The sequence below is a fragment of the Moschus berezovskii genome, chromosome 9 (genome assembly GCF_049115385.1).
Source record: "Moschus berezovskii isolate FMDL1 chromosome 9, NW_MosBer_1.0, whole genome shotgun sequence".
NCBI classification, from domain to species: Eukaryota; Metazoa; Chordata; class Mammalia; order Artiodactyla; family Moschidae; genus Moschus; species Moschus berezovskii.
Window position 1 is genome coordinate 36,400,648 of NC_142468.1, and position 27,235 is coordinate 36,427,882.

The 27,235-nt window shown below is 40.1% G+C and overlaps 1 protein-coding gene, 1 long non-coding RNA gene and 1 pseudogene across 4 annotated transcripts in view; 1 reads left to right on the plus strand and 2 right to left on the minus strand.

Moving 5' to 3' along the window:
• WDHD1 (WD repeat and HMG-box DNA binding protein 1) overlaps positions 1–4,811 on the plus strand; it is a 57,836-nt gene extending 53,025 nt beyond the window's left edge. For all 3 annotated transcript variants that reach the window (XM_055436397.2, XM_055436398.2, XM_055436400.2), the window contains 2 exons: positions 1,436–1,574; positions 4,022–4,811. In XM_055436397.2, coding sequence (XP_055292372.2) covers positions 1,436–1,574; positions 4,022–4,219 — 337 coding nt within the window. In that variant the 3' untranslated portion in view covers positions 4,220–4,811. The remainder of the gene's footprint in view (positions 1–1,435; positions 1,575–4,021) is intronic.
• On the minus strand, positions 644–26,357 carry LOC148776433 (uncharacterized). Its single transcript, XR_016038185.1, has 3 exons — positions 26,170–26,357; positions 8,823–8,954; positions 644–898 (listed from the first exon to the last, which is right to left on the minus strand). It is a non-coding gene; the product is annotated as an uncharacterized LOC148776433 (long non-coding RNA).
• On the minus strand, positions 3,297–4,006 carry LOC129562915 (large ribosomal subunit protein eL21 pseudogene; annotated as a pseudogene).
• Positions 26,358–27,235: the final 878 nt, after the last annotated feature.

The following is a 27,235-nucleotide window of genomic DNA, read 5'->3' on the forward strand; positions in this document are numbered from 1 at the left end:
AGTGGCTTCTCTTGTTGCAGTGGGCTCTAGAGCGTGTGCACTTTAGCGGTTGCAGTGCGTGGGTGGGCTCAGTAGTTGCAGTTGTCTGGCAGCATGTGGAATCTTCCCTGAGCAGGGATTGAATCTGAATCCCCTGTATTGATAGGAGGATCTTTAGCCACTGGACCACCAGAAAAGTCCCACCATTTCATTTTTAACTTTATGTATCTCATGTAACCGGTATTTCATGTTCAGTTCAGTTGCTCAGTCATGTCTGACTCTTTGCAACCCCATGATGCCATCTCCTTCTCCAGTGCATGAAAGTGAAAAGTGAAAGTGAACTCGCTCAGTCGTGTCCGAATCTTAGCGACCCCATGGACTGCAGCCTACCAGGCTCCTCCATCCATGGGATTTTCCAGGCAAGAGTACTGGAGTGGAGTGCCATTGCCTTCTCCGAGTCCATTGCTTCAGTTCAGTCGCTCAGTCATGTCCGACTCTCCGCGACCCCATGAATCACAGCACGCCAGGCCACCCTGTCCATCACCAACTCCTGGAGTTCACTCAAACTCATGTCCACAGAGTCGGTGATGCCATCCAGCCATCTCATTCTCTGTCGTCCCCTTCTCCTCCCGCCCCCAACCTTTCCCAGCATTAGAGTCTTTTCCAGTGAGTCAACTCGTCGCATGAGGTGGCCAAAGTATTGGAGTTTCAGCTTTCGCATCAGTCCTTCCAATGAACACCCAGGATCGATCTCCTTTAGAATGGACTGGTTGGATCTCCTTGCAGTCCAAGGGACTCTCAAGAGTCTTCTCCAACTCCACAGTTCACAAGCATCAATTCTTCGGCGATCAGCTTCCTTCACAGTCCAACTCTCACATCCATACATGACCACGGGAAAAACCATAGCCTTGGGTGTGACCTAAAAAACATTTTGTGTCAGAACTGAAATCTAGTAACATTGACATTAATGCTGTGTCCATGCTTTACATAATGGTACAAGAACTGACCCAGGCTCCCAGGTCAGCTGTGCTAGCAGGAGAAAGGAGCTTGAGAGGAATCATGAAGATTTCAAATAGCTGGTTTAGAGAATGGAGAAAAGCTACCAAGAATTCATGGAAGGGTTTTATTGGACTAGAGGGGCTAAGGAAGATTGGAGACCTTGAGCCTGTCAATATTCATTAAAGAGTTCACAGGTGCTGTGCTTGGAAAATATAAATGTGCATAATAGCTTTGAATTGATCTTACAAAGGATTTCTTTCAACTCATTATTCCTGCTGTCTCTAGGCAGTTCTAGGTAATATGTAATTATGAATATTAACAAGTGTAATTAATTGTGTCTGTCTTACATTATATATAGGTATGCAAAGACTAATGGTTAATTACTAACCTGAAAAATCATAAAGCACTCCAGAACTGTCTTAAGTATAAAATTTTTTTTGCATAATTGCTATTTCAGGCCTAAGACCGGGTTCCAGATGTGGCTGGAAGAAAACAGAAGTAATATTTTGTCTGACAATCCTGACTTTTCAGATGAAGCAGACATAATAAAAGAAGGAATGGTTCGATTTAAAGTACTGTCAACTGAAGAAAGGAAGGTAAGAATAATTGTACTGAGATTGAGACTTTAGTGAATTCCTGGCTTTTAAAAATTCTTACAGAAAATGCTTTTTTTCTGTGTTTTAAAATTGAATACACTTAAACTCTCGGAAGAGAGGAGATGCAACAAACAAAATGTCAGTTTTGACATCTACATCTATATAATAATTATTTAGTGTTGATGGTTAATTTTTTGTTAGTATATACAGATTAACTACTTACATCTGTGTAAGTTTCTGCATATTGTAAGTTAGGGGAATAGCCCAAGAAAAAGTACATTGCTTTTAAGTCAGAATCAAATAAAATTAGTAAGTAAAACTGAAATTAAATTCACATTTTTGGACAACTGCTTTAGCAGAATTTCTTAAAATACTATTTACTTACAAATTGAATACTAAATGAGAATACTGCTTTGGGAGGAAACAGTCGGTGTTCTGTTCTAGCCTTTCCTGTGGAAATTAGGACAGGTGACTTGTACCTGTTGCTTCTTAGGTCATTCTCTGCCATGTAGAAAAAGGCTGCTGCTGCTGCTGCTAAGTCACTTCAGTCGTGTCCAACTCTGTGTGATCCCATAGATGGAAGCCCACCAGGCTCCCCCGTCCCTGGGATTCTCCAGGCAAGAACACTGGAGTGGGTTGCCATTTCCTTGGAGTGGCTTTCTTTTACACGGGGAAGGAATATGTATGTTGTATCAAATCTCAGACTTACCTTCCCCAGGGATGACAAGGGTGCAGCAGTGGGTACCTTGTGACATAGATACTTACCTTGATAAATTGGTTTTACAAATAAAGGTATTGCAAAATGAGGAAACTAGAAACTAGTCTAACTACCTCTAACCTTCTTTAGAATCTCATTAGCATCTTTGTGTTTCTCATTTTTTGTGAGCACTTATGAAAGGATAAAAATTCTAAAGTATTAAATGGCATCTGAATGAATAAGACCGTAAGCTGAAACTGTCAGCTTATGCAGGAAAAGAGGAAGAGACGTGGCAAAACTTGTGGTCGTGTTTTTGAATACTTAAAGTGTAATCAGTATTTTTAGTGTAAACCTTAAAACATTTTTTAAATCCAGTCTGTTAATGTGAAAAATTCTACAGGTCACATGTACCCTTTTCAACAATAATGACTGGGAAGGAAAATAAAGTAGGAGGAGGAGGAACTGTTAGAGATTAAAAGAGGTTTAAGAAATGAATGAGTGAACCCTGTTAGGTTCTCGCTTAGTGAATAGAAACCAATCCCAAAAGAACATATACCGTATATAATATTTCTGATGTGACAAAGTGATGGAGGTGAAAATCAGAGTACTCATTGCCAGGGGATGGGGCCTGGGAGAGGAACAGGGCAGGGCAACATGAGGGATACTCGTGCTTGTGGAACTGTTCTGTATCCTGAATGTGGTGGTAAATACACAGCCTACAGTAGAATTACATACATACACACACAAATGAGTTGAAATAAGAAGGGGGTTTTATCGATGTCAGTATCCTAGCTGTAGTTTTGCAAGATGCAGCCCATTGAGGGAAACTGAGTAAAGGGGACACAGGGGCTTTCTGTATTATTTCCTACAACTGCATGGAATCTCTGATACAACTGAATCTGTAATAATCTCAAAATAAAACGTTTCTTTTTTAAACAGTACCTGCAGTTATAGTGTTTTGCTCTTAATATGGTTACATACAAGCCGTTTAGATTGAAATATTATAGTTAGAATGTAAAATTTTTACTGTGCCCTGCAAAAAGCAATTTTTTTTTTTTACAGTCCAGGTCTTTAGGGAATGGGCTCCAACAGTTGGAGTTCCTTTCCGTTGGTCCTCACAAAGTGTGCTTCTCTGGGTGGAGCAGGCTGGTGCTTCAGCTGAACCCAAGTCCCTTTCTCTTTGGCTTCCTTCTTTTTCTGATCATTTTCCTTCACACATTTCAGGAAGCTATCTCAGCTCTTAGAGTGCTTAATATGCTCAATACACACATTAATTCTCCTGGCAAGAATCTTGCCCTTAACTTGTTTGTTTACAATGATGCCAACAACATGCTGGGTAACATTGTAAACTTTCCCCATTTTGCCGTGGTAACATTTGTGGGGCATTCCTGTTTGAACAGTACCCATTCCCTTGATATCTACAATATCGCCCTTCTTGTAGATTCGCATGTATGTGGCCAAAGGAACAGCTCCATGTTTTCTAAAAGGCCTAGAGAACATGGAGCGGGCGCCCCTCCTCTTTCCCTTTGTGTTGGTCATTTTAGCGAATTCCTGGAAGATGGCGGTTCTGGCCGAAAAGCAGCAATTTATTTTTTTAAAAAATGAGAACCCTTAATGATTAGCTTCACAATTCAAGTGCTAATTATGCTGCTTTACTGCATAATGTTTCCTGTAAAAGTAAAGAAATCATTTCCTTCCTATTTATTTGTTATTTCCTAAAAATCTTTTCTCTTTGAATATTTTTACAAAGGCATGGACTGCCAAGGCCAAAGGAGGAACTGCAAGTGATGGAGCTGAAGAAAAGAAGCGAAAACGTGCAGTCGATGAAAGTCAGGAAGCTGAAAACCAGGAAGAAAAAACGAAGAATTTGAATTTACCTAAAAAGCAAAAACCTTTAGATCTTTCTACAAATCAGAAACTATCAGCTTTTGCATTTAAGCAGGAATAGAGTAAAGAGGTAAATTTAGAACTTAGGAAGGTAATGGATGTTTGATGAATCTAGACCTTTAAAAAAATCTGTAGGAAACTCTTAAGTATTTTTGAAAGAGCTTAAAGATTGCTGTTTGTCTTTGTAAGATAATCCAGTAATTATATTGGCATAGGTAGTGGGGCATCTGTAAAAGCTATCATCTGCAGATTGCTCTGCCCCCAAATGGAGGGCCATTCAGAAGCATGACTGTGGCCACTGGCTGGAGGCCACTGTCATGTTGCATTGCAGGCTGGATTGATTTTGTTTCTTATCTTCAGAATTATCAAAGCCAAGGTCTTAAAACCTCTGAGCATTAAACACCTTCTAGAGCATTCCTTGTTTGGTAAATATCACATATTGGCAAGTACTACAGAAGTCCTCTTCCAAAGTGTGTTACTATAGACTGCTCTTATGTCTATACTGGACCCAGGGGACCATATTTTTTTTCATATGCGCCCTAAACATGTAAATAATTTTGTAGATGAGACCTTTGTTTTGGAAATTCCTTCATATATTACTTTTAGCTGTTTGTATTGCCTGTTTTTTAAAAAATAAAACTTTTACATTTTCATATTTAGCTTAATATGGTCTTCACATTGTATTTCCATGAAATGGAAGTGTTCCTAGAAAATATATTTTATGTTTATTACCATAATTTTCACTACCCCCATCTTGTTTTTGTTGTTCAGTTGCTAAGTCACCTCCGACTCTGCGACCCCATGGACTGCAGCACATCAGTCTCCTTTGTCCTCCCCTATCTCCCAAAGTTTGCTCAAATTCATGTCCAGAGGTTGAGATGCTGTCTAACCATCTCATCATCTGTCATCCCCTTCTCCTCCTGCCTTCAATCTTTCTCAGCATCAGGGTCTTTTCCAATGAGTTGGCTCTTCACATCAGGTGGCCAAAGTATTGGAGTGTCAGCTTCAGCATCAGTCCTCCCAATGAATATTCAGGGTTGATTTCTTTTAGGATTGACTGGTTTGATCTCATTGCAGTCCAAGGGACTCCCAAGAGTCTTCTCCATCACCACAGTTTGAAAGCATCAATTCTTTGGTGCTCAGCCTTCCGTATGGCGCAGCTTTCACTTCCATACATGACTACTGGAAAAACCATAGCTTTGACTATACCAGCCTTTGTCAGCAAAGTGATGTCTCTGCTTTTTAATATGTTGTCTAGGTTTGTCATAGCTTTTCTTTCAAGGAGCAAGTGTCTTTTAACTTCTTGGTTGCACCCATGGTTTGGAGTGATTTTTGAGCCCAAGGAAAAAAAGTCTGTCATTGCTTCCACTTTTCCCCTTTCTGTTTGCTATGACGTGATGGGACCAGATGCTATGATTTTAGTGTTTTGAATATTGAGTTTTAAGCCAACTTTTTCACTCTTCTCTTTCACCCTCATCTAGAGACTCTTTAGTTCCTCTTCACTTTCTGTCATTAGAGTGGTATCATCGGCAAATCTGAGGTTGATATTTCTCCTGGCAAGCTTGATTTCAGTTGGTGATTCATTCAGCCTGGCATTTTGTATGATGTACTCTAGATTCCAAGGGAACATTTCATGCAAAGATCGGCTCAATAAAGGACAGAAATGGTATGGACCTAACAGAAGCAGAAGATATAAGAGGTGGCAAGAATACACAGAAGAACTGTACAAAAAAGATCTTCACGACCAAGATAGTCACGATAACGTGTTCACTGACCTAGAGCTGGACATGTTGGAATGTGAAGTCAAGTGGGCCTTAGAGAGCATCACTATGAACAAAGCTAGTGGAGGTGATGGAATTCCAGTTGAGCTATTTCAAATCTTGAAAGATGATGCTGTGAAAGTGCTGCACTCAATATGCCAGCAAATTTGGAAAACTCAGCAGTGGCCACAGGACTGGAAAAGATCAGTCTTCATTCCAATCCCAAAGAAAGGCAATGCCAAAGAATGCTCAAACTACCGCACAATTGCACTCACCTCACACGCTAGTAAAATCATGCTCAAAATTCTCCAAGCCAGACTTCAGCAATATGTGAACCGTGAACCCCCAGATGTTCAGGCAGGTTTTAGAAAAGGCAGAGGCACCAGAGATCAAATTGCCAACATCTGCTGGATCATGGAGAAAGCAAGAAAGTTCCAGAAAAACATCTATTTCTGCTTCATTGACTATGCCAAAGTCTTTGACTGTGTGGATCACAATAAACTGTGGAACATTCTGAAAGAGATGGGAATCCCAGACCACCTGACCTGCCTCTTGAGAAACCTGTATGCAGGTCAGGAAGCAACAGTCAGAACTGGACATGGAACAACAGACTGGTTCCAAATAGGAAAAGGAGTATGTCAAGGCTGTATATTGTCACCTTGCTTATTTAACTTCTGTGCAGAGTACATCATGAGGAACGCTGGGCTGGAAGAAGCACAGGCTGGAATCAAGATTGCTGGGAGAAATATCAATAACCTCAGATATGCAGATGACACTACCCTTATGGCAGAAAGTGAAGAGGAACTCAAAAGCCTCTTGATGAAAGTGAAAGAGGAGAGTGAAAAGGTTGGCTTGAAGCTCAACATTCAGAAAACAAGGATCACGGCATCTGGTCCCATCACTTCATGGGAAATAGATGGGGAAACAGTGTCAGACTTTATTTTTTTGGGCTCCAAAATCACTGCAGATGCTGATTGCAGCCATGAAATTAAAAGACACTTACTCCTTGGAAGGAAAGTTATGACCAACCTAGATAGAATATTAAAAAGCAGAGACATTACTTTGCCAACAAAGGTCCATCTAGTCAAGGCTATGGTTTTTCCCATGGTCATGTATGGATGTGAGAGTTGGACTGTGAAGAAAGCTGATCGCCGAACAATTGATGCTTTTGAACTGTGGTGTTGGAGAAGACTCTTGAGAGTCCCCTGGACTGCAAGGAGACCCAACCAGTCCATTCTAAAGGAGATCAATCCTGGGTGTTCATTGGAAGGACTGATGCTAAAGCTGAAACTGCAATACTTTGGCCACCTCATGCGACGAGTTGACTCACTGGAAAAGACTCTGATGCTGGGACAGGTTGGGGGCGGGAGGGGACGGGGACGACAGAGAATGAGATGGCTGGATGGCATCACTGACTCTGTGGACATGAGTTTGAGTGTACTCCGGGAGTTGGTAGTGGACAGGGAGGCCTGGCGTGCTGTGATTCATGGGGTCGCGGAGAGTCGGACACGACTAAGCGACTGAACTGAACTGAACTCTGCATAGAAGTTAAATAAGCAGGGTGACAGTATACAGCCTTGTTGTACTTATTTCCCAATTTTGAACCAGTCAGTTGTTCCACATAAGGTTCTAACTGTTGCTTCTTGACCCACATACTGGCTTCTCAGGAGATAGGTACGGTGGTCTGGTACTCCCTGTCTTTAAGAATTTTTCCACAGTTGGTTGTGATCCACATAGTCAAGGCTTTAATGTAGTTAGTAAGGCGGAAGTAGATGTTTTTATGGAACTCACCAGCTTTCTCTGTGATATAACGAATGTTGGCAAGCAATTTGATATATGGTTCCTCTGCCTTTTCTGAACCTAGCTTATATATCTAAAAGTTCTCAGTTCACATACTGCTGAAACCCGTCTTAAAGGATTTTGAGCATAACTGTGCTAACATGTGAAATGAGTGCAGTTTGGTCAGTATTGCCTTTCTTCGGGATTGGAATGAAAACTGACCTTTTCCAATTCTGTGGCTACTGCTGGGTTTTCCATATTTGTGGACATTGAGTGCAGCCCTTTTAGGATTTTAAATAGCTCAGCTGGAATTCCATCATCTCCACACTAGCTTTGTTCATAGTCATGTTTCTTAAGTCTCACTTGACTTCACACTCTAGGATATCCGCTATAGGTGAGTGACCACACCATTGTGGTTATCTTTTTGGTACAGTTCTTCTGTGTATTCTTGCCACCCCTTGATCTCTTCTGCTTCTGTGAGGTTCTTCCTGTTTCTTTCCTTTATTGTGTTCATCCTTGCATGAAATGTTTCCTTGTTATCTCCAATTTTCTTGAAGAGATCTCTGGTCTTTCCCATTCTATTGTTTTCCTGTATTTCTTTGCATTGTTCATTTAAGAAGGCCTTCTTATCTCTCCTTGCTATTCTCTGGAAGAACTCTGCATTCGGTTAGGTATATCTTTCCCTTTCTCTCTTGCCTTTGGCTTCTCTTCTTTGCTCAGCTATTTGTAAAGCCTCCTCAGACAACCACTTTGCCTTCTTGCATTTCTTTTTCTTTGGGATGGTTTTGGTCACTGCCTTCTGTACAGTGTTACAGAGTGAAGTGAAAGTGAAGTCGCTCAGTCTTATCCGACTCTGCGACCTCATGGACTGTAGCCTACCAGGTTCCTCCATCCATGGGATTTTCCAGGCAAGAATACTGGAGTGGGTTGCCATTTCCTTCTCCAGGAGAGCTTCCTGACCCAGAGATTGAACCTGGGTCTCCCGCATTGTAGGGAAGCTTATTTGTAACAGTGTACAAACCTCCATCCATAGTACTTCAGGCACTCTGTTTACCAAATCGAATCCCTTGAATCTGTTCATCACCTCCACTGTATAAATCATAAGGAATTTGATTTAGGTCATACCTGATTGGCCTAGTGGGTTTCCATACTTTCTTCAATTTGAGCCTGAATTTTGCAGTGAGGTGCTCAGGATCTGAGCCATAGTCAGCTCCAGGTCTTGTTTTTGCTGACTGTGTGGAGCTTCTCCATCTTTGGCTGCAAAGAATATGAAAGAAAGTGAAAGTGTTTGTTGCTCAGTCATGTCTGACTTTTTGTGACCCTGTGGACTGTATAGCCCACCAAGCTTCTCTGTCCATGGAATTCTCCAGGCCAGAGTGGGTTGCCATTTCCTTCTCCAGGGGATCTTGCTGACCCAGGGAATCTAGCCCAGGTCTCCCACATTGCAGACAGATTTTTTACCATCTGAGCCACCGAATTTCGGTATTGACCATCTGGTGATATCTGTGTAGAGTCGTCTGTTGGGTTGTTGGAAAAGAGTGTTTGCTGTGACCAGCGTGTTCTGTTGACAAAACTCTTAGCCTTTGCTGTGCTTCATTTTGTACTCCCAAGGCCAAACTTGCCTGTTACTCTGGGTATCTCTTGATTTCCTACTTTTGCATTCCTATCCCCTGTGATGAAAAGGACATATTTTTTTGTGTTAGTTCTAGAAGGTCTTGTAGGTTTTCATACAACTGGTCAACTTAAGCTTCTTTGGACACCTTCTGACCTGGGGAGCTTATCTTCTGGTGTCACATCTTTTTGCCTTTTCATACTGTCCATGAGGTTCTTGTGGGAAGAATACTGGAGTGGGCTGCCATTTCCTCCTTCAGGGGACCATGTTTTGTCAGAACTTTTCACTGTGACCTGTCCATCTTGGGTAGCCCTGTACAGCATGGCTCATAGCTTCACTGAATTATGCAAGCCTCTTCACCCTCATCCTGTTACACATTAAACACACAGAGATATTGAAGATACTATTTTGATAATATTGAATCCCAGCATATGCTCCTGGTAAACTACTCTGGTTATCAGCATCAGCAGTGCTTTATTGAGCAAATCTTTGAAGCCTTGATAAGAGAGTAATTGAAGAGTGAGGAAGTGTTTAATTCCTCTTTTGTTTTGAACAAAGATTTAATTAAGTAGTTCATACATTTTTTTTGGTTAGTATTCTAAGCAGAGCTTAATACAAATGAGCCACTTTATGAGAGACAGTACAGGGGTACTCTGGGGTAGGAGGATAGTAATAAAATCAAGTGATTCAAAATTGAGGGTAGTTTTAGGTTGGAAGGGACAAAATATGTTGAAATTTTAGATGTGTAGTAGCCAAAGGATATTCCTTGTCTCATGATTAAGGTTGGGAAAGAGCATTTCTGATTCTTTATTTAGGAGATGGTATTGAGAGGCATTGTAACACAGAGGTTAGGAGCACAGATTTCAAAGCCATACAGACTACCTGGGTTCAAAGGCTTACTGTAATACCTACCAGCTAAAAAACCTTGGGCAAGTGGTAGCCTTTGTCCATTCACCTGTAAAATGGGTATATTAATAATACATAATTTAAAGGTTATTAAGAGAATTAAATGAGGTAAAAGCACTTACCTGGCACATTATAGTGTTTTGTATACTTATATACCCTCCTACACTGTTGGTGGGAATGCAAACTAGTACAGTCACTATGGAGAACAGTGTGGAGATTCCTTAAAAAACTGGAAATAGAACTGCAATACGACCCAGCAATCCCACTTCTGGGCATACACACCGAGGAAACCAGAATTGAGAGACACGTGTACCCCCAGTGTTCATTGCAGCACTGTTTACAATGGCCAGGACATGGAAGCAACCTAGATGTCCATTGGCAGACGAATGGATAGGAAAGCTGTGGTACATATGCACAATGGAATATTCAGTTCAGTTCAGTTCAGTCGCTCAGTCGTGTCCGACTCTCCACGACCCCATGAATCACAGCACGCCAGGCCTCCCTGTCCATCACCAACTCCCAGAGTTCACTCAAACTCATGTCTACAGAGTCGGTGCTGCCATCCAGCCATCTCATTCTCTGTCGTCCCCTTCTCCTCCCGCCCCCAACCTTTCCCAGCATCAGAGTCTTTTCCAGTGAGTCAACTCGTCGCATGAGGTGGCCAAAGTATTGCAGTTTCAGCTTTAGCATCAGTCCTTCCAATGAACACCCAGGATTGATCTCCCTTAGAATGGACTGGTTGGATCTCCTTGCAGTCCAAGGGACTCTCAAGAGTCTTCTCCAACACCACAGTTCAAAAGCATCAATTGTTCGGCGATCAGCTTTCTTCACAGTCCAACTCTCACATCCATACATGACCACGGGAAAAACCATAGCCTTGACTAGACGGACCTTTGTTGGCAAAGTAATGTCTCTGCTTTTTAATATACTATCAAGGTTGGTCATAATTTTCCTTCCAAGGAGTAAGCGTCTTTTAATTTCATGGCTGCAACCACTCAGCCATTAAAAAGAATGCATTCGAATCAGTCCTAATGAGGTGGATGAAATTGGAGCCTAACTGTGGTGTTGGAGAAGACTCTTGAGAGTCCCTTATACTGCAAGGAGATCCAACCAGTCCATTCTAAAGGAGATCAATCCTGGATGTTCATTGGAGGGACTGATGCTAAAGCTGAAACTGCAATACTTTGGCCACCTCATGCGGCGAGTTGACTCACTGGAAAAGACTCTGATGCTGGGAAAGGTTGGGGGCGGGAGGAGAAGGGGACGACAGAGAATGAGATGGCTGGATGGCATCACCGACTCTGTGGACATGAGTTTGAGTGAACTCCGGGAGTTAGTGATAGACAGGGAGGCCTGGCGTGCTGTGATTCATGGGGTAGTGGAGAGTCGGACACGACTGAGCGACTGAACTGAACTGATACAGAGTAAAGTAAGCCAGAAAGAAAAACACCAATACAGTACATTAATGCATATATATGGAATTTAGAAAGATGGTAACGACGACCCTATATGCGAGACAGCAAAAGAGACACATGTATAGAACAGTCTTTTGGACTCTGGGAGAAGGTGAGGGGGGGATGATTTGAGAGAATGGCTTTGAAACAGGTATATTATCATATGTGAAAAGGATCGCCAGTCCAGGTTCAATGCATGAGACAGGGTGCTCAGGGCTGGTGCACAAGGATGACCTTGAGGGATGGGATGTGGAGGGAGGTGGGATGGGGGTTTAGGATGGGGAACACATGTATACCCATGACTGATTCATGTCAATGTATGGCAAAACCACTACAATATTGTAAACTAATTAGCCTCCAATTAAAATTAAAAAAAAAATCATCCACCTGCCAATGCAGGGGACACTGGTTTGATCCCTGGTCTGGGAAGATTCCACAGGCCAGGCTGATAGGCCACTGCGCCCATGCTCTGGAGCCAGAGAGCCACAACTACTGAGCCTGCATTCTGCAGTTACTGAAGCCCTCGCTCCTAGAGCCTGTGCTCCACAAGAGAGGCCACTGCAATGGAAAGCCTGTGCACCACAACGAAAAGTAGCCCCTGCTCGCCACAACTAGAGAAAACCCATGCAAGGCAAAGAAGACCCATCGCAGCCAAAAATAAGTAAAAATAAGAGGCTTATGATTTTCAGTTTTATGTGTCAACTGACTAGGCTACCATTGTTATTTAATCAAATACTAACCTATATGTTGCTATGAAGGTTTATAGAGTGTTTTAAAGTTCATGATCAGTTGACTTTAATAGATTATCCTAGATAGTCTGTGTGGGTCGGATTCAGTAAGTTGAAAGGCCTTAAGAGCAGAACTGAGACTTCCCTGAGGGAGAAGAAACCATACCTGTAGAAAGCAGCTTCCACTCATGCCTGAGTTTCTCAGGCTGCTTTTCCTTAAGGTCTACCCTATGATTTAGGGTTTCAGTCCCGCCTTCCAGCCTTCACAATCATCTAAATCAATTCTTGCAATAAATTTCAATATATGTCTCCTGGTTCTGTTTCTCTGGTTGAATACTGACTAATTCAAGACTTTTAAATAGCTTTATGACTTCAAAGTGGAAAATTCTGATGAACAAGTTTCTATAAAAAAGACTAAAATACGACTGAAGCGACTTAGCAGCAGCAGCAGCAGCAAAGAGGTGTATCAGTGGATGAGAAGGAAATGCCCTCACACCCATTTGCGAGGATTAAGTCTGCTTCATTAGAAGAGGTGATATTTGAGGTGACAGAAAAAGATAAATGGATTTTTTAATTAAAAATTTTAATGTAAAAAAAAACCTTTCAATTGCAAAATAAATGAGTCCTGGGTATGAAATGTTCAGCGTGAATATAGTCAATAACTATGTAACATCTTTGGTGACATATTGTAACTAGATGTGATCATTTGGAAATTTATAGAAATATCAAATCAGTACATTGTGTTAACAGGAGCTAACAGTATTACAAGTCAGCTGTACTTCGAAACAAACTTGAAATCAGATTTGTGGTTTCCAGAGGCAGGGGTAGAGGGGAGGGAAATTGGATGAAGATAGTCAAAAGGCATTAATACAAATTTCCAGCCCTAGGATAAGTACTAGGGATGTATCTCAAAGTGTCGGACATGATTTAGCAACTGAACAACAACAACAGTGCACAACATGATATGATTAACACTATTGTATGTGATATATGAAAGTTAAGACAGTAAATCCTGAATTCTCATCACAAGAAAAATATTTATTTTGTATCTATATAAGATGATCACTGAACTTACATAAGATCACTAAACTATATAAGATGTTCACTGAACTTATTGTGATAATTACTCCATGCTGTGAGTCAAATCATTATGTTTTACACCTTAAATTTACACAGTACTGTTCATCAGTTATATCTCAATAAAACTGGAAGAAAAAAAAACTGACTCAAAGAAATAGAAAATCTAAATATTCTATAGCAAGTTTAAAAAGTTAGTCTATATTTTAAATACTTCTCTGAAAGAAAGCACCTGGCTGGGTGAATTTAAGAGTCAAGCTCTATCACAGTCAAGTAAAAGTTACAACCATATATTATTGATATAGCGGCTGTCATCAACCTTGATTTCAAAAGCTGACAAAATTCGTTTTGAAAAGGAAAATTGTAAACAAATTTCATTCATGAACATAGAAGAAAAATCCTAAGTAAAAATTTTAGTCAGCCAGATCCAACTTTGTGTTTATAAAGATACTAGTTATCCCATTGACTTGATTGCAAGAATATAACATCGATCTAGCATTAGAAAGTCAGTTAATGTTGATTAAAGGACAAAATTAAAGTGTCTTGCATAAAAGCATGTATCTTGTTTAAAGGTGTTTGTGCCATTCTGTTTTTTTCTGACACTTTTTGGAATTAACTTTTTATGTTACTGAACTGTTTCACTCAAGAGCTTGAAAACATACTAATGTATTCTTATAATGAGGGTAGTAATATAAGCATAAATTTAAACTAATGCCAAACTTTTTAAAAGGAGAAGAATGCTGTTATTCTTTTAATTGTAAATTGTATTTCATTTACTAGAACTCTCTCCTCGGTTTTCTCCAGGTATATTTTTCTGTCAGATTGTATGTGTGTTGTATTGTAGATACTTGTTGATCTCACCAAGAGACCCAGGTTTTCAAGGGAAGGAACCATGTTGGTGGAGTGACTGGCATAGTCGATACCGTATAATTTTTGGAACTTGGTAGGCTTAGGATTTATATATTGCCTCTACCACTGGATCTATGTGACTCTGGGAACCACTTAACCTCTATGATTCTGTTCCCTGTGGTCCTTGTAATAGAAATGACAGCGATTTTCTGCTCAGATCTCCTCAGAGAACCTCATAGGCCACATCCCCAGAAGGATAGCCACTTATCACTTGCTATCACTTCTCCAGGCCACACTGCACCAGAAGTGCACAACTGACCTCAATGTTCAGTGATCCCATCTCTCTTCCTGAAATTTGGAATGTGGACACCAAAGCAGAATCAGTTAATCATAGGAACCGAGCTTCACAGGTATGTAAAAGCACGTGCTGTAGCCACAGCAGGGGAAAGCTAAAGTTGTGGGGAAGCAGAGAAACAAATAAGCAGAGGAAAACCCTTTTGCTTCTCTAGTGAAAACAAACAAGTGGGGAAAAAATTAAAAACAAACAGATGTTGTTGGGTAATCATTATCTCAGATGCTTTTGTGGCCCTGATAACAGAAACCCTAGAGAAAGAAGGATGAAGAGTAGCGCTCTAATTCTTAAAGAATGCTGAAGAGCAGATTAATGGCAAATAAAGTATTCAATGAAAGTTGGAAACTGGCTCCCACAGAGTGTTGTTCCTCTCTGAAGACAGATGGTTTGGAATTGATATAGTTGGTGTTTCTAAAGAGGGAGGAGTATTAATGTGGTTCAATGAGATAGAGACTTCATGACATCATTTCACCCTCCAATGTTACAGCAGCTGATTAAAAATAGTAGCTTGGCATATCAAGAATATATAAAGAACTCGCAAACTCAGCATTAAAGACAAATGTAATCCAATTAGAAATGAACAGAAGACACAAATACACATTTTCCTAAGAAACGTTTTTCCTAAGAGGATATACAGAAGGCAAACACATGAAAGGATGTTCAAAAGCATTAGCTATTAGAGAAATACAAATTGAAACAATAGTGAGATTTCACAGCATACCTATCAGAACAGCAAAGTGAAATATAATGATAACACCAAATGCAAGTAAGGATGCAGAGAATCTGGGATCACTCAGATTGCTGGTGGGAATGGAAAATTGTACACCCATTTGAGAAAATAGTTTGATAGTTCCTTTCAAAACTAAAAGGAACTTAACTACATGACCCAAATTGCCCTTTTAAGCACTTATCCCACATAAATGAAGACTTATTTTCGCACGGGAAATAGCTTGTACATGACTGTCATAGCAGCTTTATTTTTAATAGCACCAAACTGGTAACTACCCACATGTCCCTCAATGACTAAATAACCTCTCGTACTTTCATACTATGCATGGCATACTACCCAGTAATAAAAAGGAACAAATTACTGATACAAGCAACAATTCAAGAAACTTGAGCTGACTGAAAGCCAATCTCAAAAGGATATTTTGATGTCATTCCACTGCATGATTCCATTTATACAACATTCATGAAATAATACAGAGACAGAAAATATATTAGTGGTTGCCAGGGTTAAAGATGGGGAGGGGGGGATGTGGCTATATAGGAGTGACAAGAGCAAGTCTTAAGGTGATGGTACAATTGAGTATCTTGATTACGGTGGTGGTTTCACAAGGACTTGTGATAAGATTGCATAGAGGTACACACACACAAATAAGTCTGTGCTGGTGAAATCTTAATAAGTGTTACAGATTATTTCAGTGTCAATTTCTTAGTTTTGATATTCTATTAATATCATTTTATAAGATAGTAACACTGGGAGGGGGGATATCTGAGGATGTCCTACAACCAGAAATGAAAAACTTTAATGAGGCATCTCTACCTAATGGAAAAGAATTCGTGTCCCTGACCCCTGACAGGGATATAAGCTCTTTAAGAGCAGACATGGGTTTTTGTGTGTTGTCAAAGCCTAGCACAGTGCCTCTCCTAAACAAGATAATCAATATGTTTTTCTTGTCAACACTAATAAAGGATTCTGAGCTCACAACTGAAAAACCTGAATGTTTATTTGTATGCTGCTGCTGCTGCTGCTAAGTCGCTTCAGTTGTATCTGACCTTGTGCGACCCCATAGAGAGCAGCCCACCAGGCTCCTCTGTCCCTGGGATTCTCCAGGCAAGAATACTGGAGTGGGTTGCCATTTCCTTCTCCAATGCATGAGAGTAAAAAGTAAAAGTGAAGTTGCTCAGTCGTGTCCAACTCTTCATGACCCCATGAACTGTAGCCTACCAGGCTCCTCCGTCCATGGGATTGTCCAGGCAAGAGTACTGGAATGGGTTGCCATTTCCTTCTCCAGTTTATTTGTATAGTTATCAGTATACCAAGAAAAGTGCTCATTAGTATTTTGAAGTCATTTTATGATTAATTTGCAGAATAAAGTGGTAATTAAAAAAAACTTTATTTGAAATGTTCACAAGACTTTGAACATAGTAAACCCCTTCAACTCAAACATTGGCGCACAAACAATAAAAAAGATTAAAGAGTATCATCATATATCATTTTGGCAAAACAAGATGGTCCAAGTTCTTGTCACAAAATATTGCATGACGTTTTTCCTGTCAAATGACTAACTGGATGAAAATACCACATTTCTTTTGTGTCCTTAGGAATATGTAGGTCACTTATCGATTATTGAGTTTTGAGAAGACTCATCTACAATATATTCATCTGAAAGCTCATAACCTGACCAATTTTGCCATCATTAACAGAGTCTAAGAGTGGTGCTCCCTGCCTCTTTGCATTTATCTTCTGATTCATCTAATAACTTTGAAACATCTTCCTCTATCAATTTCCTTTTATTTGCCACTATGAACGGAAAATGAAAAATTCTGAATTCTAAACTTGTTCTATGAAATCTTGAAGCAAATAATAAAGATAGTCCCTCCAAGTCTTCTTTTATTCCTTCTTGAAAATAAAGACAATCCTTTGGGCACTATGATAAGAAAACTGCAGGATAATATATTTTTTAAAGACAGTGCATCATCTTTTAAGTGATTTCATCATTTTCCATTTTTTGTATAACTTAATTCTTTTTAAAATATAGCTAGGATAAATTGGTGTATGATAAGAGTTCCCTAAATGATGAAGTGGCAAAACATGAACTAAGAAAAATAAGATCAGTAAAATCCCATAATGTATCTTAGATTTATAAAAGTGTCAGTGGCCCATATGGTAATAAATTTTATTTTAAAAAATTCTATATTCCCTTCATTTTTGGGGAAGACCTCTAAGAAGGAAAAAGTCATAAAATAGTACTCCAGACAGAGAGTTAGAACTTCCCCAAAAGAAAATTTAAAAACTAGTTTCAGGTCCAGCAGAGCCTGATGTTATTCCATGGGTTAATGAGTTATTGCTAACTCGCTTTGGATAATGAGGTTACAGGGACAGACACTGTTGGTTGCCCACCGAAAAGCTTTCCCCTCTTTTTACTTGTTTAATGGAACCCTCATTTCGCTCTGTAACAGCAACAATGGAAGTAAGCCATTTTTCTTTGCCTGCAGTTGGTCTTTGAGTGGCTGTGTTTTAGCCAATGAAATAAGGAGAAATCTCCTGGGGTGGAGGTAGGTGAGCTTCTTAGAAAGTCTTCCTCGCTGACAAAGAGGAGGAGGTGGTTTTGGCTTCGCTTTCCCTGCTGTGTTTGAACACTTCATGCTCAGAGCGACAGCAGCCATCTGTGTCTGGGAGGGCAGACACTGACAACATGCTGAGCATGACTAACGAGAGAGTTGGGAAGAGGCTGAGCCCTTGATGACAGTATAGAGTCCCCGAGCCATCCCTGCAATGTCACCTCCAGGATTCTGGTTAAGTGAAACAGGAAGCATCTGCGTTGTTTAAGCAGGTGGTTCTCATTCTTGGCTGCATGTGAGAATGATGCCCGTTCATACCCAAGAATGAATGCCCAAGTCATACCCCAGACCAATGAAACTGGATTTCACCAGGTAGGAGTCAGGTTTCCTAGGTGATTCTAATATTCAGCCATTTAGAGAGCCCACCGGTTCAGGCCACTTTTAGTTGGGTATTCGATTTCTGGCAGGAAAAGAAATCCTACATGATGCAGTTTCTCACTGAAAACATTTATTTCAGTCACATAAAACTCAGATTCTCCAAATGGTGAAAAGATCAGAACCAGTTTGTTTTCTCATCAGTTTTGGTTCATCCATCTGTGCAACATTCATAACATTGCAGTTAATTTCCACAAGTACTTGGATGACTGGCTGGGACAAATGTACAGTAGCAGTCGTGATGCTAAAAATAAAAATACTCTTAGAACAACACAGAAACATGGCTTTACACAACTCTGTTAAGCTGTTCCATTCTCTTTGTCTTTATTGTAGTTTCCAATTTGCTTTTGTAGTGCTGGTATTTGCTGGCAGAATGGGGTGGTAAGTCTGCCTGGAAGACGAGTGTATCTTGCAGGCAGCAGTGTCTCTGAGTTTCTCAGGTGTAAAGTCATCAACTGAAACCAAGTCCCCCTAAAACCGAATTCCTCTGAGGAGTTTACGGTTAACCTCTCTATCCTGAACTTTATTCCCTGTCTTGTCCCCTCTGACCTCAATCCCATGCTGACTGAAGTTTATAATCAAACCAGAGTCAAGGGACTAAAATTGCTGCTGTTGATAACATTGTTAATATGCTAAAATGGCTATTGTCAACTTATCACTGACATACAGACTTGGATTTTCTCTAGGGTAGGATGAGCTAGCAGAACGCCCCCCCTCACCCCCAACCCGGTCATGGACCACCAGACCGGAGACTCAGAACTGTAGGCATCCTGACTCTCAAAGCTATGATTAAGAAATATCACAAAAAAAGAGAAAGACAAATATTGTATGATATCACTTATATGTGGAGTCCTAAAAAATGATACGGATGAACTTATTTACAAAACAAATATAGACTCGCAGACATAAAACAATAACCTTTGGTTACCAATGGATAAATTGGGAGTTTAGGATTAACATATACACATTACTGTATATAAAATGAATAAACAATACGACCTACTGTATACACAGGAAACTATAATTGCTAACTTGCAGTAACCTACAATGGAAAAGAATCTGAAAAATAATATATAACTGAATCACTTTGCTGTATACTTGAAACTGACACAACATTGTAAGTTAACTATACTTCAATTTTTTTAAAAAATGAAAGGAGAGAAATGTCACAAGATGACACTTAGCTCCAGTTTCTTTGTTCTTCCCATTAAACGACCCCCCTAACTCAAAGACCTGAGGCTTGTCTCCACTCACTTGTTTGGCACACTGCAATAAACCCTTACCTGTTGCAAACACCTGCTATCTGTTTGGTTTCCGGCGCTGCAGGCAAACAACCCCTTGCTCAGTTATGCAACCAAAGAGCATCAGGAGACTCCCATGTAAGGAGCTGCCCCATCAAGGCCATAACCATCCATCATCCCCTCTCACATCTGTGTACTTACAGAGAGAACAGCTGTAAAACCCAACCAAGCAAACAAAACAAAAGGAGGGCATGGTAACATTTTCTAATACTCCAGTGTTTTAAGACCTGTGTCCGAAAACTGTCAAATTGCTTGCTGAATTACTGACCACCCAATTTTTTTTTCCTTTGCTTCTAGAGATCTCATTAAATAATGGAAAAGAAGTGAAAATAAAAAAATAAACAGATCCACAAAATTGAGGATGAAGTGAAAGGAATGAGGGACATCCGTGCATGAGAGGATTCAGTACATTTAGGAGGACAGGAAAAAGAGAAGGCCACCCAATGAACAAGGCAGGGAAACTGTAATCCAGGCCCACTCTTTTCCTCATTGGCACACTATAGGAGATCTCATTAAACTGCAGATTAGGGCTCAGATCTAGGGTGGGGTAAGAGGTTTGGTGTCTCTGAAAAACTCCTAGGTGATGTCACTGAGGCTGTTCTGGTCTGTGGACCACCTGTTGAGTAAATAACAGGGGAGAAGATATAAGGAGGGGCTATGTAGCCCAGAAGAGGCATAGTCTGCTCTGGGGAAGCTGAGCGAGATTTTGAATTGGGGCAGGAGTGAGATGTGGGGCTGGAGCCAAGGAGACCAAGTGTAAGTATGTACTGAAAACCCATTACCACTGGGTTCAGACAGAGAAAGGGAAGAAAGCTAGTATGGTGACACCTAGCCTATGGCTGCAGAATTCAAGCCCAGAGTTACCCAATCTTATACTTTTCAACAGAAGGCAGAAATCTAGAATTTGTGCGAAATCTGAATTTGTTTCATCCTTGGCAAGTAATAAAATTGGAAGGTTGTTCTAAGGAAAGTGAGCAGATTTCCTAGGGCAAACCAAAGCAGCGAGTTCTGGTACTGGGGGTAGAGGTGAAGGGGGTTGAGGGAAGTGAGAGGGTAGGGGATGGTGTTCCTACGTGTTCACAGAGACTGAGAAGGAAAGAGTAAGCCAGAGACAAAACACAGATGCCAGGACAGTGACTGATCAGGTAGCAGCCGGGAGTTGGGAAATCACAAAGATACAATTCAGGGATTTGGTGGAGGTAAAAGGTGGAATCCCCCTTGGTTTGACACAGGAATCTTCTCCACTCATGATCTGGCCTTGTGGAGAAGGACTCTTGAGCGTGCTTCTTGGTCACATCATCATGGAAACATAAATTCTTGTCAGTTTTCCACCTTGTAAGATGAACTCATAGACAGATTATGGACATTTGAATGATGCTTCTAGAACAGAATGAAAATGTTGGAAATCACCAATGTAAAAGTTAAGGTAAAGCTTTTAGGTGAAGGGAAGAGGGTAAGGAATTAGTTCGCTTAATATCCTCTGCTTACCAAGCTGGGGGCAGTTGGCATTCTTTGGTGGCTGGAGCCGAAGCTGAGACTTAAGTATGTTGATTGAAGATACAGAGGTGACTAGTATAATAATTAAGAGTAATATTACTAAGAGAAAGAAGGAGTAAATGAGTTAAATTTTTCTTTTGTGGTACAAAGTTAAAGCTAAATATCCAAGTTATTAGAAGGAATAGCAGCAGAAGTATATTGTTTTGAGATGTGTAAGTTTGGAAAAGTCCAAAGCAAAAAGGATTGCTTAAAAGATACTGCCTCTGACGAGCAAAGCTGAGGGTGGACCTGTGGCTTTCCACATCATAAGGTCATCTTTTCTATTTGGTTTTTGGACTATAGGTGTGTATCACCTTGATTAATTATAAAATGTCTCTCTATCTATATTATAGAGAGATATTTTGAAAGCATACACTGAGTAGTAAATTGTAGGACAAATATCACAGAGAACATCTCAGTTCACATGAAGGAAGTAGCTGTAAAGACAATGTGTTGAACTCATACATAGCATTGAGTGACTCAAAGCTAAGAGAGAAAGAAGGAGCAAGCATGGTAAAATGTTCGCAATCAGGGGATCTTGCAGAAGGCACATGGGAAATTTTATGCTATTTTTAAATTTTTCTTTAACTCTAAAATGATATTTAAATGTTTTAAGAAACACTGAAAATCAGGTAGTTTTTCTTCCTCTTTTTCGTACAAGGCATTTCAGAATCTTTGAAGAATAGTTTACAGGAAATTCCAAATGCGGGTTCCAAATTACAAAATTGTGTTTGGAATAATATCCAGACAATTGAAGGCTAAAGTAAAACAACAGGTTCTGCACTTTGCAGGAAAGCATCCTGTGTTGTCTGGTGGAGCTTCAGGATTTGCTTGGCAGCGAGAGGAGCAGGGCTGGTAGGCTTAGCTGGAGGCACCAGCTGACCAGAGTAGGGACCTGCGGTGACGCTATGCTGTGGTCTGTGACTCTGCTGGAGACAGAGCTGCCAGTTCAACACTGCTGGATCAGGAGGTAACATTATCCACTGATTATACTACTTACGTTTCTTCAGATGCCCCCTATACACCGGGCACGATCATAACCTAATTTGACCTGTTAGTAGAAGTCCAACTGCTCCTTTTCCATTTATTTTGACTGGAAATGAATCTTGTTTAAAGTATATATTTATCAATAGCATTTGTTGATTGCTTAGCATATGAGAGCCCTGATCTCCTAGCTTCTTGAACTGGCTCCTCTTATGATCCCCATTTTATGGATAAAGAGGCTAAGTTTAGAAGTTAAATAATTTACACAAGATCACATTGCTTGTATTTGGTTGACTAAAAAGTTCGTTCATATTTTTCCATAACATCTAATGGAATACTTTAGATTTTTATGTATAAGTACAGAATAAGAAAAACTACTAGCAAATAGTAATTTACTTATCTATACATGGTACAAATTGAAGACTCTGGCAAAGGTTATTTTTAAATGATTGTCCATGAGTGATAGTCAGTGATAAAGTAGGAGAAAGAGGAAATTTTATCAAATTAACTGGGTAGTAAGCCAGTTTTTTAAAATAGCTATGAAAATGTTGTTGTAACATGCAAAAGAAAAAAGCAGGTTGCCAATGGAATATAACAGTGTAAAATAAAACAACCATTTGTACAAAGGAAAACTATTAAAAAGAAATATAGCAAATTGATAACACTGTAGTGAAATTAGGGAATATTTTAATCCTATCAAAAATAATTGTCATTATTTTCCAAATAAAAAAACCTATACATCATTATTAAAAATATGTTTGCTGAGAATCACAAAATCTACTTAGTGAATATCAAAGTAAATGTCTTGCCTGCAGAGATTCAAGCAACATAATTTTTTAAAAAAAATCAGACTTCGAAAGATAAAGGGAATTTAAAGTGAATAATATTTACACTTAAAACATGGAAACTTCATATACTGTTTGCTAAATGGTTTAGCAATAACTTGACTTTTGTTTTGCTTTAAATGTACTTGCCAGCCTGTTCCCAGTGGAAAAAGAGAGAAAATGTCAGGGTAGACCTTGTACAGGAAAATCAGATTATTTTTTGGGTCGCTCCTGATCCTCAACAATAATTGTTGAAGATTCACTGAGGGATTACTCCTTTCCTTCTAGTCAGAAAACCCTAGGAATAAATCTCTTCTGCTCTGTTTGCTGGGCTCAAAAATACCCACCCAACCACTTTCAAAGAGACTGTAGTGGCCTCAGCTGATGGCTCTTTGCTCAGTGTAAAATCCCAAAAGAAGGATGGTTTATAAACATAACCTTTGCTCATTTCCCTCTAGCCAACATAATTCTAATATTTATAGAAGGTTTCAAGGAGCCACTTGATGCAAGAGCCAGGTGACCATAATGACAGAGGAAATTCACCTGAATTGGCTCAAGATGTGTGTTGCTGGGAAACTATGTCCAGGGGCAAATAATCATATTGATTCCCAGGAAATGATGACACTAACTGAGTTAATAGACAGGTGCAGGCACACAAACACCATTTAGGCTCTTTTATTTCCTTAGAAAGATAAAAGGTTTGATCTTATTTTGTGTTAAAGCTGATGGAAGATTTTGAGGACAAAGAGGAGTAAGGAATGATTATTTACTATAATTACCATGTTAACAATAATGATTACTTAGGGTACTTTTGCAAAGTCCTTTGCATACATTATTTCTAATTCTCAAAACAACTTTCCCCTTTTTGCAAATGAGGAGATTGCAGCCCAGAAAGATTATGTCCCCGAGGTCACACAGGAAAGGGTAGAAATCAGATTTGGAATCCAGGTCTTTCAGACTTCATCCTGGACTATTTTTACCATACCTGCCAAATGATTATTTCTTTGTGGTCAGAGGAAAATATTAAAATAAACATCAATAAACTACTTTGTGGAACCAAAAGAATGTTGAACATAGCTTTAAATTTTGCTTATGGAAATTGAATTGGATGTATGTTTGCCGGTGAAGGTTTTTTCCTGATGTTTTCCTGATAATATGAAGGGAAAATATTTTGGGTCCCAATTAGATTTCATGCGTGTAGGGGGTAGGATCACATCTCTCTTGTGTCCTTGATGACCAAATGGGAGCAGATGGGAATCGCCCAGCTTCCAAAGTTGAAGTCAGCCTGGTGTCACTTGCTAGCTGTATGACCTTGGAGGTCCCTTAGGCCATCTGAGTTTTATCTACACATAAGGAAAACAGTACCCCTATTGCAGAAGTGTGGAAGGGATTTGAATTTTCCTTCACGATACTGAAGGCAGAAATCACATTGTTTTCTAAATCAAATTTAATCTGACTTCAGCTCCCCCTTGTCAAGGTGGGGCCCTCTTCTCTGGGAGGACCACACCAGAACAGAGGGTTGGGGTTGGGGTTTGAGGGGATGTGGAAAATAGAACTAGCTCTTTGTTACTCAGGCCACCTGGTTGCCACGGAGACGCTTGTTGTCGAAGCTGTCTGGATCACCCTTAGGGAGGCCGCTTCATGCCTCCTCCACTGGAGTGGTAATCTGACTCTGCTCCCTCCAGGACTGCAGCTCTTGGTGGCCAGACTTTAGGTGGCTGGAAATAGCACTGTTGAGGATGCACCTACCATCCAGAGAAATCCCTCCCCAAACTCCTCTTACCCAGTCCAGGCAGAGTTTCCCAATGCAGTTGGGTCCGTTACTACCGCATCACATGATTTCAGAGGTGCACTGAGACACAGGCATTTTGTATTTTAAGGGTTATATATTTACTTAATGTTTATTAACAATTTGAGCTAATATATTAGCCCCATGATATGTAACTTCCTTTACACATAACTTTAAGTAAAAATGTGAGTTAATATTAAATGCATAATAATAATACCACCAGAAAGAGCAGATATTGCAAAAATCTTGCAGGGCTCTGGGGATGCCTGAGGTATGGAAAACTTTTGTCTTGGCACAGAGTTGTTCAATAGAAATATCACATGAGCCACAGATTCAAGCTCCCTATATAATTTAAATTTTTCTAGTAGCCACATTAAAAATCAAACAGGTGCCATTAATTTTAATAGTATATTTCATTCAACCCAATATATGATCATTTCAACATGTAATCAATAAAAAAATGATCGATGAGGGACTTTGCTGTGGTCCAGTGGTTAAGAATTCTTGCTTCCATTGTCGGGGGCACAGGTTCAATCCCTGGTTGGGGAACTAGGATCTCACATGCTGTGTGGCTTGGTCAGAAAGTAAGAAAATAAAATAAATTATTGATAACATAATTTACATTTTTAATACTAAATTTTGAGATCCAGTGTGTATTTTGTACTTAATAGCATTTGTTTCTAAATATGGTTTTTCAGACTACCCATATTTCAAGTGCTCTAGAAGTCTGACACGACTGAGCGACTGAACTGAACTGAACTGAACTGAGAAGTACACTGGTTAATGGCTACTGCCCAGCACAGGTTGAGGGGAGGTGAGGTTATATTCTGCCACTTAAGCTTCCAAATTCTACAGAGGTTATTACTAAACATTTTTGCTCCAGTACCTCCAAAAGAATTTTAGAAATCTATCTGTCCCTCTACCTTTTGCCTTGGATCATTGTTTTTCCTTTTCCTTTGGAAACTTCTACCATTTTACCTTTTCTGTTGGATCATCAAAAATGCAAGAGTTCCAGAAAAACATCTACTACTTCTTTATTGTCTACGCCGAAGTTTTGACTGTGTGGATCACAACAGACTGTGGAAAACTCTTAAAGAGATGGTAATACCAGACCACCTTACCTTTCTCTTGAGAAATCTGTATACAGATTTTATATTTCTTTATTATAAGAAGACACAATTGAAAACATTGGCTATAAATATTACCATGGTTTTGACTGAAACATCAATCAAATATGACAAGACAGTTTCGAGGAATGAAAGTTGACTTTATGGAGCCGTAAATCCCCTTGAAAAAAGAGCCTGGTACCTTGCTTGCAGGAATCCCAGCAGCCTTACCAGATAGATGAGTAAAGGAGGCCAGTTCCTGGCAGATGCATGTACTTCGGGATATTTGGAGCACCTCAAGAAGAGAGGAATTCATCCAAATCTATAAGTGTTACAGACAAGTCTTATTGCATGTTCTTGGCATGGCCTCCTGGTCTCAAGAGCCATTTAAAAGTTCAACATAGAGATTCCTTATGAAATACGCTGGCAAAGCAGATTCAAAAGAACCTCTATGGTCAATTGCTATTCTTGCTCAACTTATATAAATAAGCAGGCCAAGTTTAATGAGACTAACTCCAATACTTTGGCTACCTCATGCGACGAGTTGACTCACTGGAAAAGAGTCTGATGTTGGGAGGGATTGGGGGTGGGAGGAGACGGGGACGACAGAGAGTGAGATGGCTGGATGGCATCACCGACTCGATGGACATGAGTTTGAGTGAACTACGGGAGTTGGTGATGGACAGAGAGGCCTGGTGTGCTGTGATTCATGGGGTCGCAAAGAGTCGGACACGACTGAGCGACTGAACTGAACTGAACTGAACTGAAAGTTATTTTGCAAACAAATAAGTCTTAATCTGGCTCTCTTTGGTAGAACTCAGGGTGATCTGAAGGAGAAAAAATTGTGTTTCAGCAGGACCTATACTAGACAATTGTGGATATTAGATTCTAGTTGCCAATCGACTTTAAAGTTTTCTTTTTTTATAAACTGTTCCGTTCCGTTCCGTCGCTCAGTCGTGTCCGACTCTATGCGACCCCGTGGACTGTAGCCTACCAGGCTTCTCCGTCCATGGGATTCTCCAGGCAAGAATACTGGAGTGGGTTACCGTTTCCTTCTCCAGGGGGATCTTCCCGACCCAGGGATCGAACCCGGGTCTCCCGCATTGGAGGCAGACGCTTTAACCTCTGAGCCACCAGGGAAGCCCCCATTTTATAAACTGTACTGCATCCTAAATTCTTCTGGATTCCTCAAAAAATTGACTACAACACTCTAAAGTAACATTTCCAATTTTTCTCCCACTTTTGACTCAGAATCATTAAGAACTAAAGTTGCCCTTTTCCGAAGTCCTTTGAAGCT